Source organism: Musca vetustissima, unplaced genomic scaffold (genome assembly GCF_032173495.1).
Source record: "Musca vetustissima isolate MV318-11 ecotype Yass unplaced genomic scaffold, APGP_CSIRO_Mvet_v1 utg13860, whole genome shotgun sequence".
NCBI classification, from domain to species: Eukaryota; Metazoa; Arthropoda; class Insecta; order Diptera; family Muscidae; genus Musca; species Musca vetustissima.
In genome coordinates, this window is record NW_026878469.1 from 110,868 (window position 1) to 125,987 (window position 15,120).

General features: G+C 35.1%; 1 protein-coding gene across 3 annotated transcripts in view; it reads left to right on the forward strand.

Moving 5' to 3' along the window:
* Positions 1 to 1,479: 1,479 nt before the first annotated feature.
* LOC133323223 (protein held out wings) overlaps positions 1,480 to 15,120 on the forward strand; it is a 114,672-nt gene continuing 101,031 nt past the window's right edge. For all 3 annotated transcript variants that reach the window (XM_061532178.1, XM_061532179.1, XM_061532180.1), the window contains exons 1-2: positions 1,480 to 1,629; positions 1,687 to 1,798. In XM_061532178.1, coding sequence (XP_061388162.1) covers positions 1,498 to 1,629; positions 1,687 to 1,798 — 244 coding nt within the window. In that variant the 5' untranslated portion in view covers positions 1,480 to 1,497. The remainder of the gene's footprint in view (positions 1,630 to 1,686; positions 1,799 to 15,120) is intronic.

The window sequence follows — 15,120 nt, forward strand, 5'->3', positions numbered from 1 at the left end:
GCTTGCTCAACACTGTAGGTGGGAAGCGATATTGTTTGTGTGTGAAGATTATGGCACAAGGATGGAAAATGAAAAATGTGAAAAGGTACCAAAAGAGTACTTTTTTAATAAAAGAGTACTTTTTCCAAGAAAATAAAAAAACAAACATTTTATTCAGTTTCATAAAGATCGATTTTCAGGATATCATCACTTAGTCTATCTTTCTGATGCAATCTTGCTTCTTGCGATTGCATTGGAATATGTATTCTATTGACTAATTTTAATTTCACTACCTCTTTCTCGAAAGCCAATATACCCCAAACTAGCATGAATTTCTGTTCCAAAGTGCTCTTGAAATTATTGAAGTAATCACGACGACTATGAATCTCCTGATTACATTCATAGTCGTCGTGATTACTTCAATAATTTCAAGAGCACTTTGGAACAGAGCATGCCAAATTGAGCATCTGACAAACATATCCGGTTAAAAAGATTGGAACTGATAAATTAATTTAATGTTTGTAATTTCAATCATAACGGAACAGTTATCAGTCTTAAACCTATTCAGTTTTTCAAGAGGAATATTGCAATCACATCAATATATTTATCTGCAATACTTTTGCCGGCCAATCCATAAAAAGTTATAATCCAAATAAATATATATATCATGGTGTAATGAAGGATTGGAATGGTACTGAAATGGTCACGGGGGTACTACGGTACTTTTTTGGGTAAAAAAGTACTGAAAAAAGTACTATTGTACTGAATTTTCCATCCCTGTTATGGCAGCGTGCGTACGTGTGTGTATGCGTATGCATGCATCATGCATGAAGAATCTTTCGTTCTCATTTGGGGAGTTTATTTTTGTTGTTGTATTTTTGTTTTTCCACTATTTTGTTTTGTGCCTTGTGCTTGTTTAGTTTTGTTGTATTGTGGTGGTGGTGTGTCATGTGTTGGTAACGTCGGCGGCATTGTGATGTTGTGTTTTGCTTTCTTCTTCCTTTTTTCTGGCGACTCTCTCTCTCACAACAGTGATAGCAGCATCCACTCAGAGTGCAGAGAATAACAGAAAATACAAATTTAATACAAAGTTTTTATCGTGCTCAGCGGTTGTGTCAAATAAATCAGCTGCAAGTCAAAGACCGAACGTGCCAAATTGCAAAAGAATTAAATTTATTAATTTACTAAATATTACTATTTTCTTTTTAGGAAATCTCATTAAAAAACAAACAAAAAGTGAACTAAACTAAAAAAAGAACTGTAATTTTGTGTGCAATAAAAATTTGTTTTATCATCAAACAAAACAAAGCAAAATCAAACAAAAATCTAACTTCCTTTCTTCCCTCTCGCAATTGAAACTCCTTTATTTTGTGCATTATCAAAATCTTTACTCAATTACAAAAAGGATATCAAATATCATCGTCTAACGATCATCAGCATCCAGAAAAGCAATAAAAAAATTGAATTAAAATTTTCTTTAATTTTTTGTAAAAAAACAAACGCAACATTTTCTACATCATGAGTGTCTGTGAAAACAACAATTCTGTCCAGCAACAGCTGCAACAACAAACGCTGCAACATCAGCCAGTTGTAATACAACAGCAACAACAACAGCAGCAGCAGGTGACACAACAACAAGTGCAACAGCAGGTGCAGCAACAACAGCAAGTCCAGCAGCAGTTGTCACAACAAACACCACAACAACAGCAACAAACCACACAAAGTATTGCTGATTATTTGGCTCAATTACTTAAGGATCGCAAACAATTGGCAGCATTTCCGAATGTCTTCAATCATGTGGAACGTTTATTAGATGAAGGTAAGTTTCTTTTTTTCAATTATTTAAGAGGAATAAATTAATTTATCCTTTGTTATCCTAGGTAATAAGAATTGAATATAGATCATAAGCAATTAGAGTTAAGTGTGAGGAAGGAATTCTCAAGAAAATCGGGATTTTTTGAAAAGCAAACAAAACCGCTCTTAAATTAAGGCTTCCGATCCTCTGAAATTGTCATTCGAGAAAAATGCCACGAAAATTGGTTGTTCGTGGTATCCGATCCTCTCAAAGGATCTGTTTAACGAGAATTTTGTATGTTCGTGATGAATTTTGAAGGCTTCAGGGCTGATACGGATTAAAAAAAAAAAACGAACAAAGCAATCTCTTTAATCGAAGCATCATATCCTTTGAAATTGTCATTCAAGAAAAATGTCAAGAAACCGCAATATCAGAAATGCAAAATTGGTTGTTCAAGGCTACCGATCTTCTCAATGGATCCGTTTAACAAGAATGTTATATGTTCAGCATGAATTTTGAAGGCTTCTTCAGCTGACTCGGTTTTAGAAAAGTGAACAAAGCGAGACCTTAAGTCAAAACATCCGATTATCAGAAATTGTATTCAAGAAAAATGTCAAGATACCGCAATATCAGAAATGAAAAACTGGTACATTGTGGTATCCGATCCTCCCAAAGGATCTTGCTTTCAAGAATATTTTTTTTTTTGATCAGGTATCAATCAAGGTATCCGAAAATCTGAAGTTGACTTTCAGATGAAAATTTTAAGAAACATGTATGTTAGAAATTCAAAATTGGTAGATCGCAAGGCATCCGATCCTCTGAAAAGATCTTTGACATGAACATGGTTTTTGAAGGCTGATCAACTGCTGATTTCGGCATTGAATATGATTTGTGGTGCTGGAAAAGGGTGATATTTTGAGAAGAGGAAAAAGTAAACCTCTGTGAAGATCGCAAGTTTTGAAATGGACAAAAAATAAACCCATTTAAATTGCCGAGAATCTGTTTATGATATGGGGCTACTAGGAAAATACTCATGTTATGGTAAGACATTGAACAGAAGTTCCTGGTGAATATTTCGAGTTGTTGCAATCGGAATGACAAATACCTTCATGAAATCTTCTGCTTCTTGAGGATTTCTATAGGCAAAAAACATCTTAAGACCTTCTTGAGAACCTCTAAAAATGAGAAGGCTATAGGAAATGCTTTCATGTAGCCTTCTGAAAGGATATAGGAAGATGATGAGGTCCTTAAGGCTTTCATATAAAAGTAAGATCTTGAAATCCGTTAAAAAATAGGATCTTATTCGGGCCTTTTCCGTAAATAAGAATTTTTTGCACCTTCTTAGCTCTATTTTATCCTACTGAAATTTATTCTAAGTAGAAACTCCCCCTTTTTGATAGCTTCTATAAGAAGAAGACCCCTTGTAGTCTTCTATAATAAGTCCTTGGGGACTTCATATATAAGTAAGAAGTCCCTTAAAAAAAATTAGAAATTCACGCCATGATTTTACCCTTAAAAATTTAGAAATCCACGCCTTGATTTGGCCCTTCAAAATTAGAAAAAAATTGGCATTTACAAAAATTTTCTTTAAAAAATCCCCGCCTTGTTGGATGGACCTTGAAAAAATATTATTTAAAAAATTAACGCCCCTGAAAAATATCGATTGAATCTTTCTTTGAGTCATCCACAATCATGACTCCTTTTTTGTTTATATAGAACCGATCGAAGGCCTTTTTCAATAGACAAATATTGTGATGGTTTCTTGGGTATATAAGAGGCAGGGACGTACGCAGGGCGGGGTTGAAGATTGTCAAAAAATGTAGAGGGACATATCTTCCGATAGAATACTGGTTTAGAGACCAGGATTTTCAAGTGCAATATTTTGTCTTTTTTTTTCAACTTCTACCCTCTTTTGTATTGTCCAAGAATTTAGAGGGACTGACCTTTTAAAGGAGGTACCTCCTTTAAAGGGTTCCACAATTACTTCAAATTTGTAACTCAAGAAATACATTTTCCAGCATTTCCGAATGCAATAATCTGCTGGTTTTTTTATATCTCGAAGTGTATGGTATGTGATGGTGTGCTATTGGTGCATTATGCCACTGTAAAATACACCAGCGGCAACGGCAGCAGCAGCATCAGTTTCTCTATGGCGTTGTTATTTGATATATACATTACAAAAACAACAACAACTGAAACAGACATGTGTTCCTATTTTAAGTGTAACACACATTTGAATTGTTTGCACCCAACGTCAGGCACTGGAATTTTTATTCTGTGTTTATAACAAAAAAAAAAAACGACGTCTTTTACACAATTCTGCCCGCTTGCAAAAGGGGCTGCCTAGGCAGTCTAGGCTTGCAGGCCACTTTACATTTGTTTCTCTTCTTTTTATTTATTTGGTTAATGCCGTTTTTTTTTGGAATAGCTAGCATCACATGAACAACAACAGAAAAAAATAAGTGTAATGAACTGTGTGCTCTGCCATACCAGGCCATGCCATGCCATTCAAGAATCCTCCTAATGAAGATCGTGCCCATGTAGCCATTTAACCGAATGTGTGTACTCTACTCTGTGTCTTTATTGAAAGTGAATACACAAAGTAAAAGGAATTTGGAAAAATAGAAAAGAAATGCAACAACAGAATCCAAAGAGGCAAATGTAACTTCAGCACTCACTGTTACTTCGGTTGATTGCTCGGTTGGCCACCAAAGCAATCCAAGGCAATGGCAGCAACAATGAATGTGTACCTTTAAAATTTTGTTTTACAAAAGAAACTTTTCTTGTGGCTTTTCCTGTTTCTTTTCCATTTCTTTACTTTATTTTAATTTTATTTCATTTCCTTTCCCTTTTTTCTTTTTGCGACTTTTTTTTTTTTTTTTTGTTGTGAGTTTTTTTTTGTATTTTATTCATTCAATATTACGATAAAGTAACCAAAATGGAGACAATAAGCAACAAAGAGAGTGTAACGTTTCTCTGTGGAGAATAGAGAGAGATTTCCCCCTCTACTCCCTGTCCTTTTTACAGAGGTTTTCATTCTCTGGTAGTTTGTAATTGTGAGGAGGTAGGCACTATTAGTGGAACTTGTCATTCCTTTATGGTCATCTATACAAATAAATTTCCCATTTATTGACAATCATTATGGTCATCCTCATCATCATCCCGAACACACGACGATTTTGAAAATGCAAGCGTGTGCATGCCCACACGCACACACCATAATATGTTTAAGCCCCATAACCAGGGTTTCCAGGCATCAATATCACCATCGCTATCAACAACAACAACACCATCACCACTATCATCATCATGACGATGACGACGTCAACTAGCCAGGGTGCCACCACACATGTGTTGTTGTTGTTTTTTCATTCTTTCTCGATTTGTTGACCATTATGGTCTTGCATATAAATTAATCGATTAATATAAACCAAAAATGAATAAAAATCTCTCCCCCAACAACAACAACAATTGTAATAAGTGATTGTAATAAATGTGTCGTACGTACGTCCGACCCTCCGTCCATCCATCGTCTATTGGTGATAGGCCAGTGAAGAATATTGTCAGGTATTTTGTGTGAGGCATTGTCAGATGCACTGCATTGAGAGAAGCTAAGCCAGAACTATAGAGGGGGAGAGAGGGCGACAAGTTAATAATTCTTTTCTAAAGGGATTACACAAAAATTATATAGGAAATTCATTTTGTTGTTGTTTCACAATGTAGTTCCGAGCCTCACCCCTCTTGAAGGAATTTATTAGAAGTGATTTGAGGAATATAGTGGATTTTGGGCAGGTTTTTATAACCTTTCGATGCACTGTGGTACATGAGGGAATATTATACCTTTCTGCACATATATTTGTAATATGTAAAAGGAAATAGATATAGAACCCCATAGTTAATTTTAAGTATGAAAACAAAATCTGGTCAGACGCTGCTTCGACCTGGCAAATCCAAATGCTGGAAAAAACCCCACTAAAAATACATCGACATGCCAACTATTCGTCGACCATAAAGCCGCATTCGACAGCCCAACCCCCAAGCCATGTCTGTGCTTGTCATGGCAGGATAACATTAACTGACACAAGGTCAGCAGTTAAAGTCGGAAAGGACCTTTCAAAGCCCTTCAATGCCAAACGAGGATTCAGACAAGATGACAGTTTGTCGTGTGACCCGTTTAACATCCTGCTGGAAAAGGTAATACGAGATGCAAAGACGCTCTATAAGACGTCGATACTACCCGTGCTTATACCCATTAATATTTTTTTCGAAGGCCGATCATCCATACAGGGTGTGGATTTTTTAAAGAACATTTTTTTCAAGGATCCATAAAAGGCGTGGATTTTTTAAGGAATATGTTTGGAAGGCCTATATAAGGCGATGAGTTTTTAAGGTGCCACAGTATGACCAAATGCGTTGAAAATTAGCATAGCGTTTTGAATTGAGTCTAGAATGACATGTGATAAGTTTTGTTGAAATTCGTTCGGATTTAGATGTAGCTCCTATATTTATTTTTGACCGATTTCATGGAAATGGTGCATCAAGGTGCCAAAGTTTGTTCAATTTACACGACATTTTGTAGAGCGAAATCGGTTCCGATATATATTTTCACTCACTCCCATATATATTTTCATCCGATTTTAGGTAAATGGTACCTTAAACACCCAAAATTGGTCTGCATGCTACGAAATTTTCTCAAGTTTTATCGAAATCGGTGCAGATTTGGATATAGCTCACATAATAATTTTCGTCGGATTTTATGTAAATGGTGCGCCACATACCTAAACCGATTTCGATTTACATGAAATTTTGCAGAGCGTATTAAATTGAATCTAGAATGAAGTGTATACAATTTCATCGAAATCGTTTCAGATTTGGATATAGCTGCCATATACATTTTCATTCGATTTTAGGTAAATGGTTCCTCAATATCCCAACATGTGTACGATTGCTACGAAATTTTGCGTATCGTATTGAATTGACCCTAGAATGAAATTGGTTCAGATTTTAGATCTATCTCCCCTATATATTTTCGTCCGATTTTGGGTAATAAGTGACCCAAATGCTCAAAGTTGGTCTGATTGCTATGAAATTTTGCATATCGCATTGAATTGAGTCAAGAATAACTTGTGTTAAGTTTTATTGAAATCGGTTAAAAATTAGATATAGCTCCCATATATATTTTCCGCCGATTTTGTGTAAATGATCCACCAAACTCACAAGGGTTTTCCGATTGAGACGAAATTTTGCATAGCGTATTCAATAATGAAGTCTACCAAATTTTGTTGAAATCGGTTCAGATTTTGATATAGCTGTCATATATTTTCGTCCGATTTTATGTAAATGGTGCAACAAACTCTCAAAATTTGTTCGTTTGCGACGAAATTTTGCCCTACTGGGTAAAATAAAGCATTTCCCAATAAAAAGTGTTATTTTGAATTATTCAATATTTTTTATAACAAAAATATTCCACCCACATTTTCTTTCCACCTCCTCTTTGAAATTTATTACAAAAAAAAATATATAAAAATAATATTCTCAAAACTGGATTTTATTTTAAGCCTTTATTTTTGTTGTTGTTACAAAAAATACCAACAACAAATTCAAATTCAACGAAGAAGAAAAAAAACACACATAAAAAATTCAAACCGAAAAGTAAATTTGTTTAACTCAAGTGTTATTGGCAATAAAAACAAAGGCAACAACAACACCACCACTGGCAAGTTGTGGGTCAGTAGTACATTTGCTGCCGCTGCTTGACCATTCTGCTGGTAGCATGGTAGGTACGCTAAGAAACAATAACAGCAACAACGATGCTGATGATAATAATAATAAAAAACGAAACATAAAACAGACAGAAAACAAAACTAGAAATATTTTAAATATTTTTTTTTTTTTATAAAAACTGAATAATGACAAGAACAACAACAACACGAAAAGTCAACAACCAATCTAGAATTGCTTGCATATGCTACACAGATGTGTGCTGCCCTGTTGGTTTTCTCTCTCGGCGGGGTTATAATTTGCCCAACTAGCCAAGACGTTTGGTCAGCCAGCCGGTCATATGATTCCATCTACCATTCAATTCAATATTGAAGGAATATTTTTTTTGATGATGACAGCAAGACAACAACAACAACGATAAAAAAATAAAGTCAACATAAAATAAATGAAATACAGCCGCAGCAGGTAGATGGGCGTTTTTTCGTGGTGGAAAAGGTAGGCGTCCTCTTGTCAAAGTGTGGTTAGGTAGAGAGGAGTGATAATTGTAAGCCTTTGTTTAATACTCTTCTATTAAAAAAAATGTGTTTTCATCTGGGATTTGATTTTTTGTGGACAAAAACAAACAAAAAACAGGGGAAATAAAGGAAATAGAGGTGAGGAAATTCGGCAATTTTGAAAACTCCTTGTTTTTGCAATTGAAAATTTTGAGTTCTCATTGGGTTCCTACCGAAAATTTTATTTGGGATCTTCGATCACTTTTTTCACTTACTATTTTTATACCCTCCACCATAGCATGGAGGGTATATTAATTTTGTCATTCCGTTTTGTAATTCATCGAAATATTCATTTTCGACCCTATAAAGTATATATATATTCTTGATCAGGGTAAAATTCTAAGACGATCTAGCCATGTCCGTCCGTCTGTTGTAATCACGCTATGTTCTGAAGGAATTGAGATAGGGTGCTGAAATTTTGCATAGGTTTGTCTTTTGTCTGCAGGCAGGTTCGAAGATGGGCTTTATCGGTCCACGTTTAGGCATGCCTCCCATATAAGGGTATCCCCAAATTTTCGGTATTTTGGGGTTCTAAAGCGCGTTTTTCAACCGAATTCGCTGAAATTTGCTACATTGGGTTCTTATTGGGCAATAAATGTCTCCACAAAAAATTATAAATATAGGTCCACTTTTTCTGGTAGCCCCCATATAACGGTACCTCCTAATTTTCAGTATTTTGGGGGTTTTGATCTATTTTTCCGCCGCATTAGTTGTAATTTAGTATTTTGAGTTGTTAATAGGTACCAAATCTCTCCACAATAAATTAAGAATATAGGTCCATTTTTTCGGATAGCCCCTAATAAGAGTACCCCCAATTTTCGGTATTTTGGGGCTCTTGAGCGCGTTTTGCAACCGAATTTGTAGTCGTATATGGTAACAAATCTCCCTACCAAAAATTATTAACATTTGCCCCCCTTTTTGGGGTAGTCCCAAATATAACCCCCTTTTTATAATAAAATAGTTATCTGATTTGTTCCGCATTTTGAGTTTGGTTCTAAGACTCTGTTGTAATCATGTCACCTGCAGAGGATAGCGAGATGAAAAATTAGAACGTATGGTTCGATAATGAACTATAGCCGCATTTAGACCTAGCCCCTGTGTGGAGGTTCCAGAAGAAGTGGACCGATATTCCCCATCTTCGAATTTGAACTAAGTTTGGAAGAAATAATAAGATGGGCAAAGTTTGAATAAAATCTAAATTTTCTGAAACGGATTTGGTCCAAAGAAACATGGCGTCTAGAACTAATATTTCGATGATGCACATTTTCACCATGTTAAAGTGTATACACCCTCATTAGCCATCAGGCTGAGGGTATAATTATCCATTAAAATTTTCTGAAATTTGTATTATGGTTTACATAATCCATTTTTAGAAATGTCGGTATAGGTCCACTTTTTGTATGTTCCCTATATTTTTTTTTCAGTACCTTTCAGTATATCTTAACGCTTTTTCACTTGTTTTGTTTACATCCTTCCTGCCTTTCAACAAATAAATCTGATGAAAAATTTTGAAACCCTAATTACCGCATATTGGGCTAATATATACCCCTCCTCTCAATCCCCCTCTCTCTCCTATGTTCAATTTTGTATCATTATCATTCTCAGGTTTGTTTTCTTTTCATTTTTTTCAAGAAGATTTTTTATTAGTAGTATTTTGTTGTTGTTGTTTTTGTTATTTTAATGGAATGTTATGGCATCGGAGTCATCCAGCCACCACATGTGTGCATTCGTACATATGTTTGTGTGTGTCTGTGTGTATGTTCCGGCTAATATTACCTTACGCAGCCACTTGAAAACCAAACAAACGCTAGCCAGCCAGAAATTATCAGAAAATAAACATTATGGAGAAAAAACGTAAGTGAAATAGATAAAATAACATCAACATCCTCCTCCCGACGCCGCCAACGCCATACTTCTTCTTATTCTTCGACAGACTCTTGAATAAGATGCTGTGTCTGGCTTACTGTATTCTTGTCGAGTCGAATCGAATTTTTGTTTGTGAGGGGATCGAGCCACTACTTGAATCATCCACTTCTCTAGGGCCTGGTCTTTATCAGAGGCTCTTCAGCTGGCGCTGTTGTTATCCAGCCTTAGGGGTTTTCTTTTCAATTTCTTTCTTTTTCTTGTGTCATAATTACATTCCAACTATTTTTATTACATATCTGAAACACCACCTACACTTCATGCCATCGTATTTTCTTTTTCACGTTTTTTCTTGAGTTTATCTTTTAGGTAAACACCAGATAAAGATAAAACATCCACAATTGAAGAGAAAGACCTTTATATACATTTCTTTATTGTTTTTGTTTAATTGCTTATACATACATATATATATTTGTTTGATTTTTTATGAGAAAACTGATTTATTTTATATAGGCCTTAAAAAAATTATTTAAAAAATCCACGGCTTATCCTATGTTTTTTTTTTTGATATTAGATAATCTGCAAATGTCAATGTTTTATATTTCATAAATGTCAAAACTTCAGTTGTTTTTATTCGCTTTAATTCTTCAATATCTCAAATGACATCACAACGAATCGGAACGCATTCAAATCAAATCAAAGATCTGACCTTCAAATTAAAACGCAAAATTAAATTCAAAACAAATATGGTGGTTGAGTTTCAATAGTTGAAGTTAAAGTTTCGCTAAGAAAAAAAAAACAGTGAGCGGAGCAGTATAGTCGGACGGGGCCGACCATATGCTACCCTATACAACTTCCACGAAAATCTAACTTTGTGTGGTTCTATATTCCGAACTTGGGCAATATTTGCACTCTCTTGATCTTCAACGTGGGTTGTGCTGTTTTTTCGGCTTTCAATTGTGGCCTATAGATCGAAAAAAACACACACCAAAAATTAAGTTTTCGGTCCACGTTATCTCAATATTATTATCTGATGATCACCGAAAATTATAGGCGTTGTACTTGACCATACCGAATTCTCATGGAAAATTTCAAAACGATCAGAGCTATATTTTCGCCCTCTATGGGTTACTAAATAATATTTTAATACGCAATCACCGGTAAATATTTAAGTGTAACTCCCACATCCGAGTAGATACAACTGGTAATTGGTATTAATTTGAAGGCCAACCACTCCTCTCTTGGATATATTGTCAACATATGACATAGATCCATCATTCAGGGGTAAATATATATACATACGTAAATAAAAAAATTTTGTTATTTTTCGCACAAAAGTCTGGGTTCATTTGACCCGCTAAATATTGACCGATCTTTATCACAGATATGCTTATACTTTGGCCCGATACCCTTCTCCATGCAAAAATTCATGATGATTTTGGCCATAATTGCGGCCTTTGGAGCGACCAGAAAAACCGACAAAAATTAAGATTTTGGTCCATTTCATCCTCCAAACATTAACCGATCTTTACCAAAAAACAATAGGGGTCTTCATTGGCCAGAACCCATCCTACATGTTAAATTTCGTGAAGATTGGTCCATAACGGTGGCCTGTATCGTGTTTACAAATTATAATGGACAGACGGACGGAAGGATACACATGTCTAGATCGACTCAGCCAATCGAGATATGACGATAGGTATACTTAAAGGTGGGCCAAGGTCCTATGTTTCGAGGCGTTACAAACTCTTGGGGATGCATAAAGATATAGTACCCTGAAAAAATAGTTGTGTAGGGTATAATTATGTTAAAAAAAAAACAAAAATAAATGAAAATGTTAAGTGCGATAAAAAGTGCTGCAACGATATTAAATCTCCACAATTGTTGCTGTGGTCCAGCTGCTAAAAATAGTTTACTTCGTTTTTTTAATTATTTTTTTAAATTTATTTCTTTATTTTTCCTTTGCTGTACTGCTAAAATGAGCTGCAGAAGTTTGGCTTTGTTGTTGTATGCAAAAAATACATCGTTGTCTAAATGTTGCTGACACACAACAATTCTCATCGAACAATAGAAACGAAATCTGAGATACTTTTCACACATATTTGTGCTGGCAGATAGCTTGCCGAACAGCCAGCCAGCTAGCCATTCAGTCAAGCAGTCACAATACGAACTGGTCCATCATTATAATGATGATCATAATGATGGGGTCCAGCAAAACAACAATAGAAGTGATGCATACAACCAAATCACCAAGAATAGTAAAAAAAACATTACTTTGGTTACATTGTACGAAATTTGATGGTGGCTAATACTCAAAAGTACACCATTTCCATACGGATTTTACCCCTTTGAATGATGTGTCAAAACCACACTTTTTTAAATATTTACCATTTTAATAGAAAACCCCCAACGACGCCGTTGTCCACCATCACCATCAAAGCATAGGCGACGATGACGATCACTATGATGTATATGGATTGAGGTAAAAAATGTAATAGATCAAGAAAAATAAAAATAAACAAAAACAACAGCAACGGCAACAATAAATATTGTCGACCATAGAAGATTTTTTGCGGGTCGGTCGGTCGTTCGTTCGTCAGAACCATAACAAAATAAAAATACAATTTTTTTGAGACACTTTTATTTATTTAAATTCATAACAAAAGGAGGTAATACAAAGCCAACCAAAAGATGACAACAAAAACAAGAAAGCTGCCCTGCTCCGAAGTAGCAGCAGCAGCAACATCGGCAGTAACAACAGCGTGACAAGAAAGAGATATTTATACGAATAATGCAAAGCAAACGATGTGATGTTGATGGTTGTTGGTGCTGCTTGCTTGGGGTTTCTGCTAAAAGATCTTACCTCTAGGGAGGGGTATGAGGGACGTTGGCTAGCTGGGCCATAAGTGTCGGATGCGAACTGCTATGAATCACATGAAATATGTAGATTAAGAGCCACATTTTCACTGTTGTTGCTGTTGTCATCCGATTGACGCGCTTTGTTTTTTGCTAGTTAGGTAGGTAGCTAGGTAACTAGGTAGCTTGTTTTTGAACGTCATTAGAATACCGGTGTGTTAAGGCGCGAATTGTTGGTGAGGGTGTTGTGAGGTGGAGGGCGAGAGGCATATAGTTTTGAAATCAAAACACGAACTAAAAATTAAATGAAATAAATAACAATAATAACAATTTCTTTGAGACATTAAGTACCTCTTTTTCGCAAGAATTCAGCCAAAATGCAAATTAAAAAATACAATCCCCAAAAAATTAAAAAAAAAATTAAAAAAATTAAAAAAATAAAAAAAATTAAAAAAATAAAAAAAAATTAAAAAAAAAAATGTGAAGAAAATAAAAAAAAATTAAAAAAAGAAAAAAAAAAAAATAAAAAAAAATAAAAAAATAAAAAAAATTAAAAAAAAAAAAATTAAAAAAAAACAATAATAAATTAAAACCAATGAGCGGAGCAGTATAGTCGGACGGGGCCGACCATATGATATCCTACACAACTACCACGGAACTCTTACTCTCTGCGGTTCTATATTCTGAAACTGGGCAATATTTCGTAATATTTGCACCCTCTTGGTCGATTATAGGTCAACAGCTTCACTTTCTAACCCTGGCATATTTTCCATTTTTTTTCTTAAAGTGAATTTTTACGCCATAATATACAAAAACTGGTTACTTTAGGTTTTGGTTGATTTGACCCTCGCCATATTGACCGATCATAATCTAAGCCGCCACTCTAAATATTTGGTCACATCCCCTTCACCTTGTAAAATATGCGATGTTCTGCATATAGTAATTGCCTCTAGAGCGACTAGAAAATCTGACAAAATTAAAGTTTTCCGTTCATTGCACCCCCTGAATGAAATCTCAACTTCACCGAAAACTATAGGCGTCATCCTTGACCATAATCGGAACTTCTATTACAATTTCATAGCGATCAGAGCGACATGTCCGTCCTCTAATGGAGTAATAGTAATACTAGGCACATAGTCACATTTACCTTATCATGTATAACTCCTATATCTGAGCACATCCGACAATATAATCGGTATCAATTTAAAGACCAACCACTCATCTAGGATATACTATCAACTTCTCTGGTCTATGTTCTTCAGGAGTAAATATATACGCCATAGAATAAAAATTTTGACATTTTTCACACAAAAGTCAGGGTCCATTTGACACGCCAAATATTGACCGATCTTTATCAGAACAGGCATGCTAACTCTTTGACCGATCCCATTCTCCATGTAAAAATTCGCGATGCCTCTGAAGCGACCAGAAAATCAGACAAAAATAAAGTTTTTGGTCCATTTCATCCCCCAAATATTAACCGATCTTTACCAAAAACAATAGGGGTCTTCATTGGGCAGAACCCATCCTTCATGCAAAATTTCCAGAATATTGTTCCATAACTATGGCCTGTATCGCGTTTACAATTTATAATGGACAGACGGACGGGCGGACACACATGTCTAGATCAATTCAGCTAGTCGAGATATGACGATCGGTATACTTAAAGGTGGGTCTAGGGTCAATATTTCGCCGTGTTACCAACTCTTGAGGCTGCACAAAGCTATAATACCCTGACAACATAGTTGTGTAGGGTATAAAAATCCACGCCTTTGTTGGAGTCTTGAAAAAATATTCTTTAAAAAATCCTTAAAAATATTTGTAAAAAATCCACATGTCTAGATCGACTCAGCTGACGGTCGGTATACTTAAAGGTGGGTCTAGGGTCAATATTTCGCGGTGTTACAAACTCTTGAGGCTGCACAAAGCTATAATACTCTGACAACATAGTTGTGTAGGATATAAAAAACCACGCCTTTGTTGGAGTCTTGAAAAAATATTCTTTAAAAAATCCTTACAAATATTTGTAAAAAAATCCACGCCTTGTATAGACCCTGAAAAATATTCTTAAAACAATTTACGTCTTGAAAAAATATTTTTTAATAAAAAAGGATCTCTATATCCGAAAGAATATTAAAATAAAAATGTTATGGCCAATATGGCGTATACATGGCGACAATATGTATACGCACTGGGTGTCAGTGTGTATTTAACATCAATCACAGATTTTCTGGTAAAGGCCTTAGAAACCTCTACGGACAATCTTATAAACTTCTAGATAATAATAAGGCCTTCCACTAAATAAATCGTCTTCCTGAGTATGGATCTTAATCATTTATAATACTTTGAGAT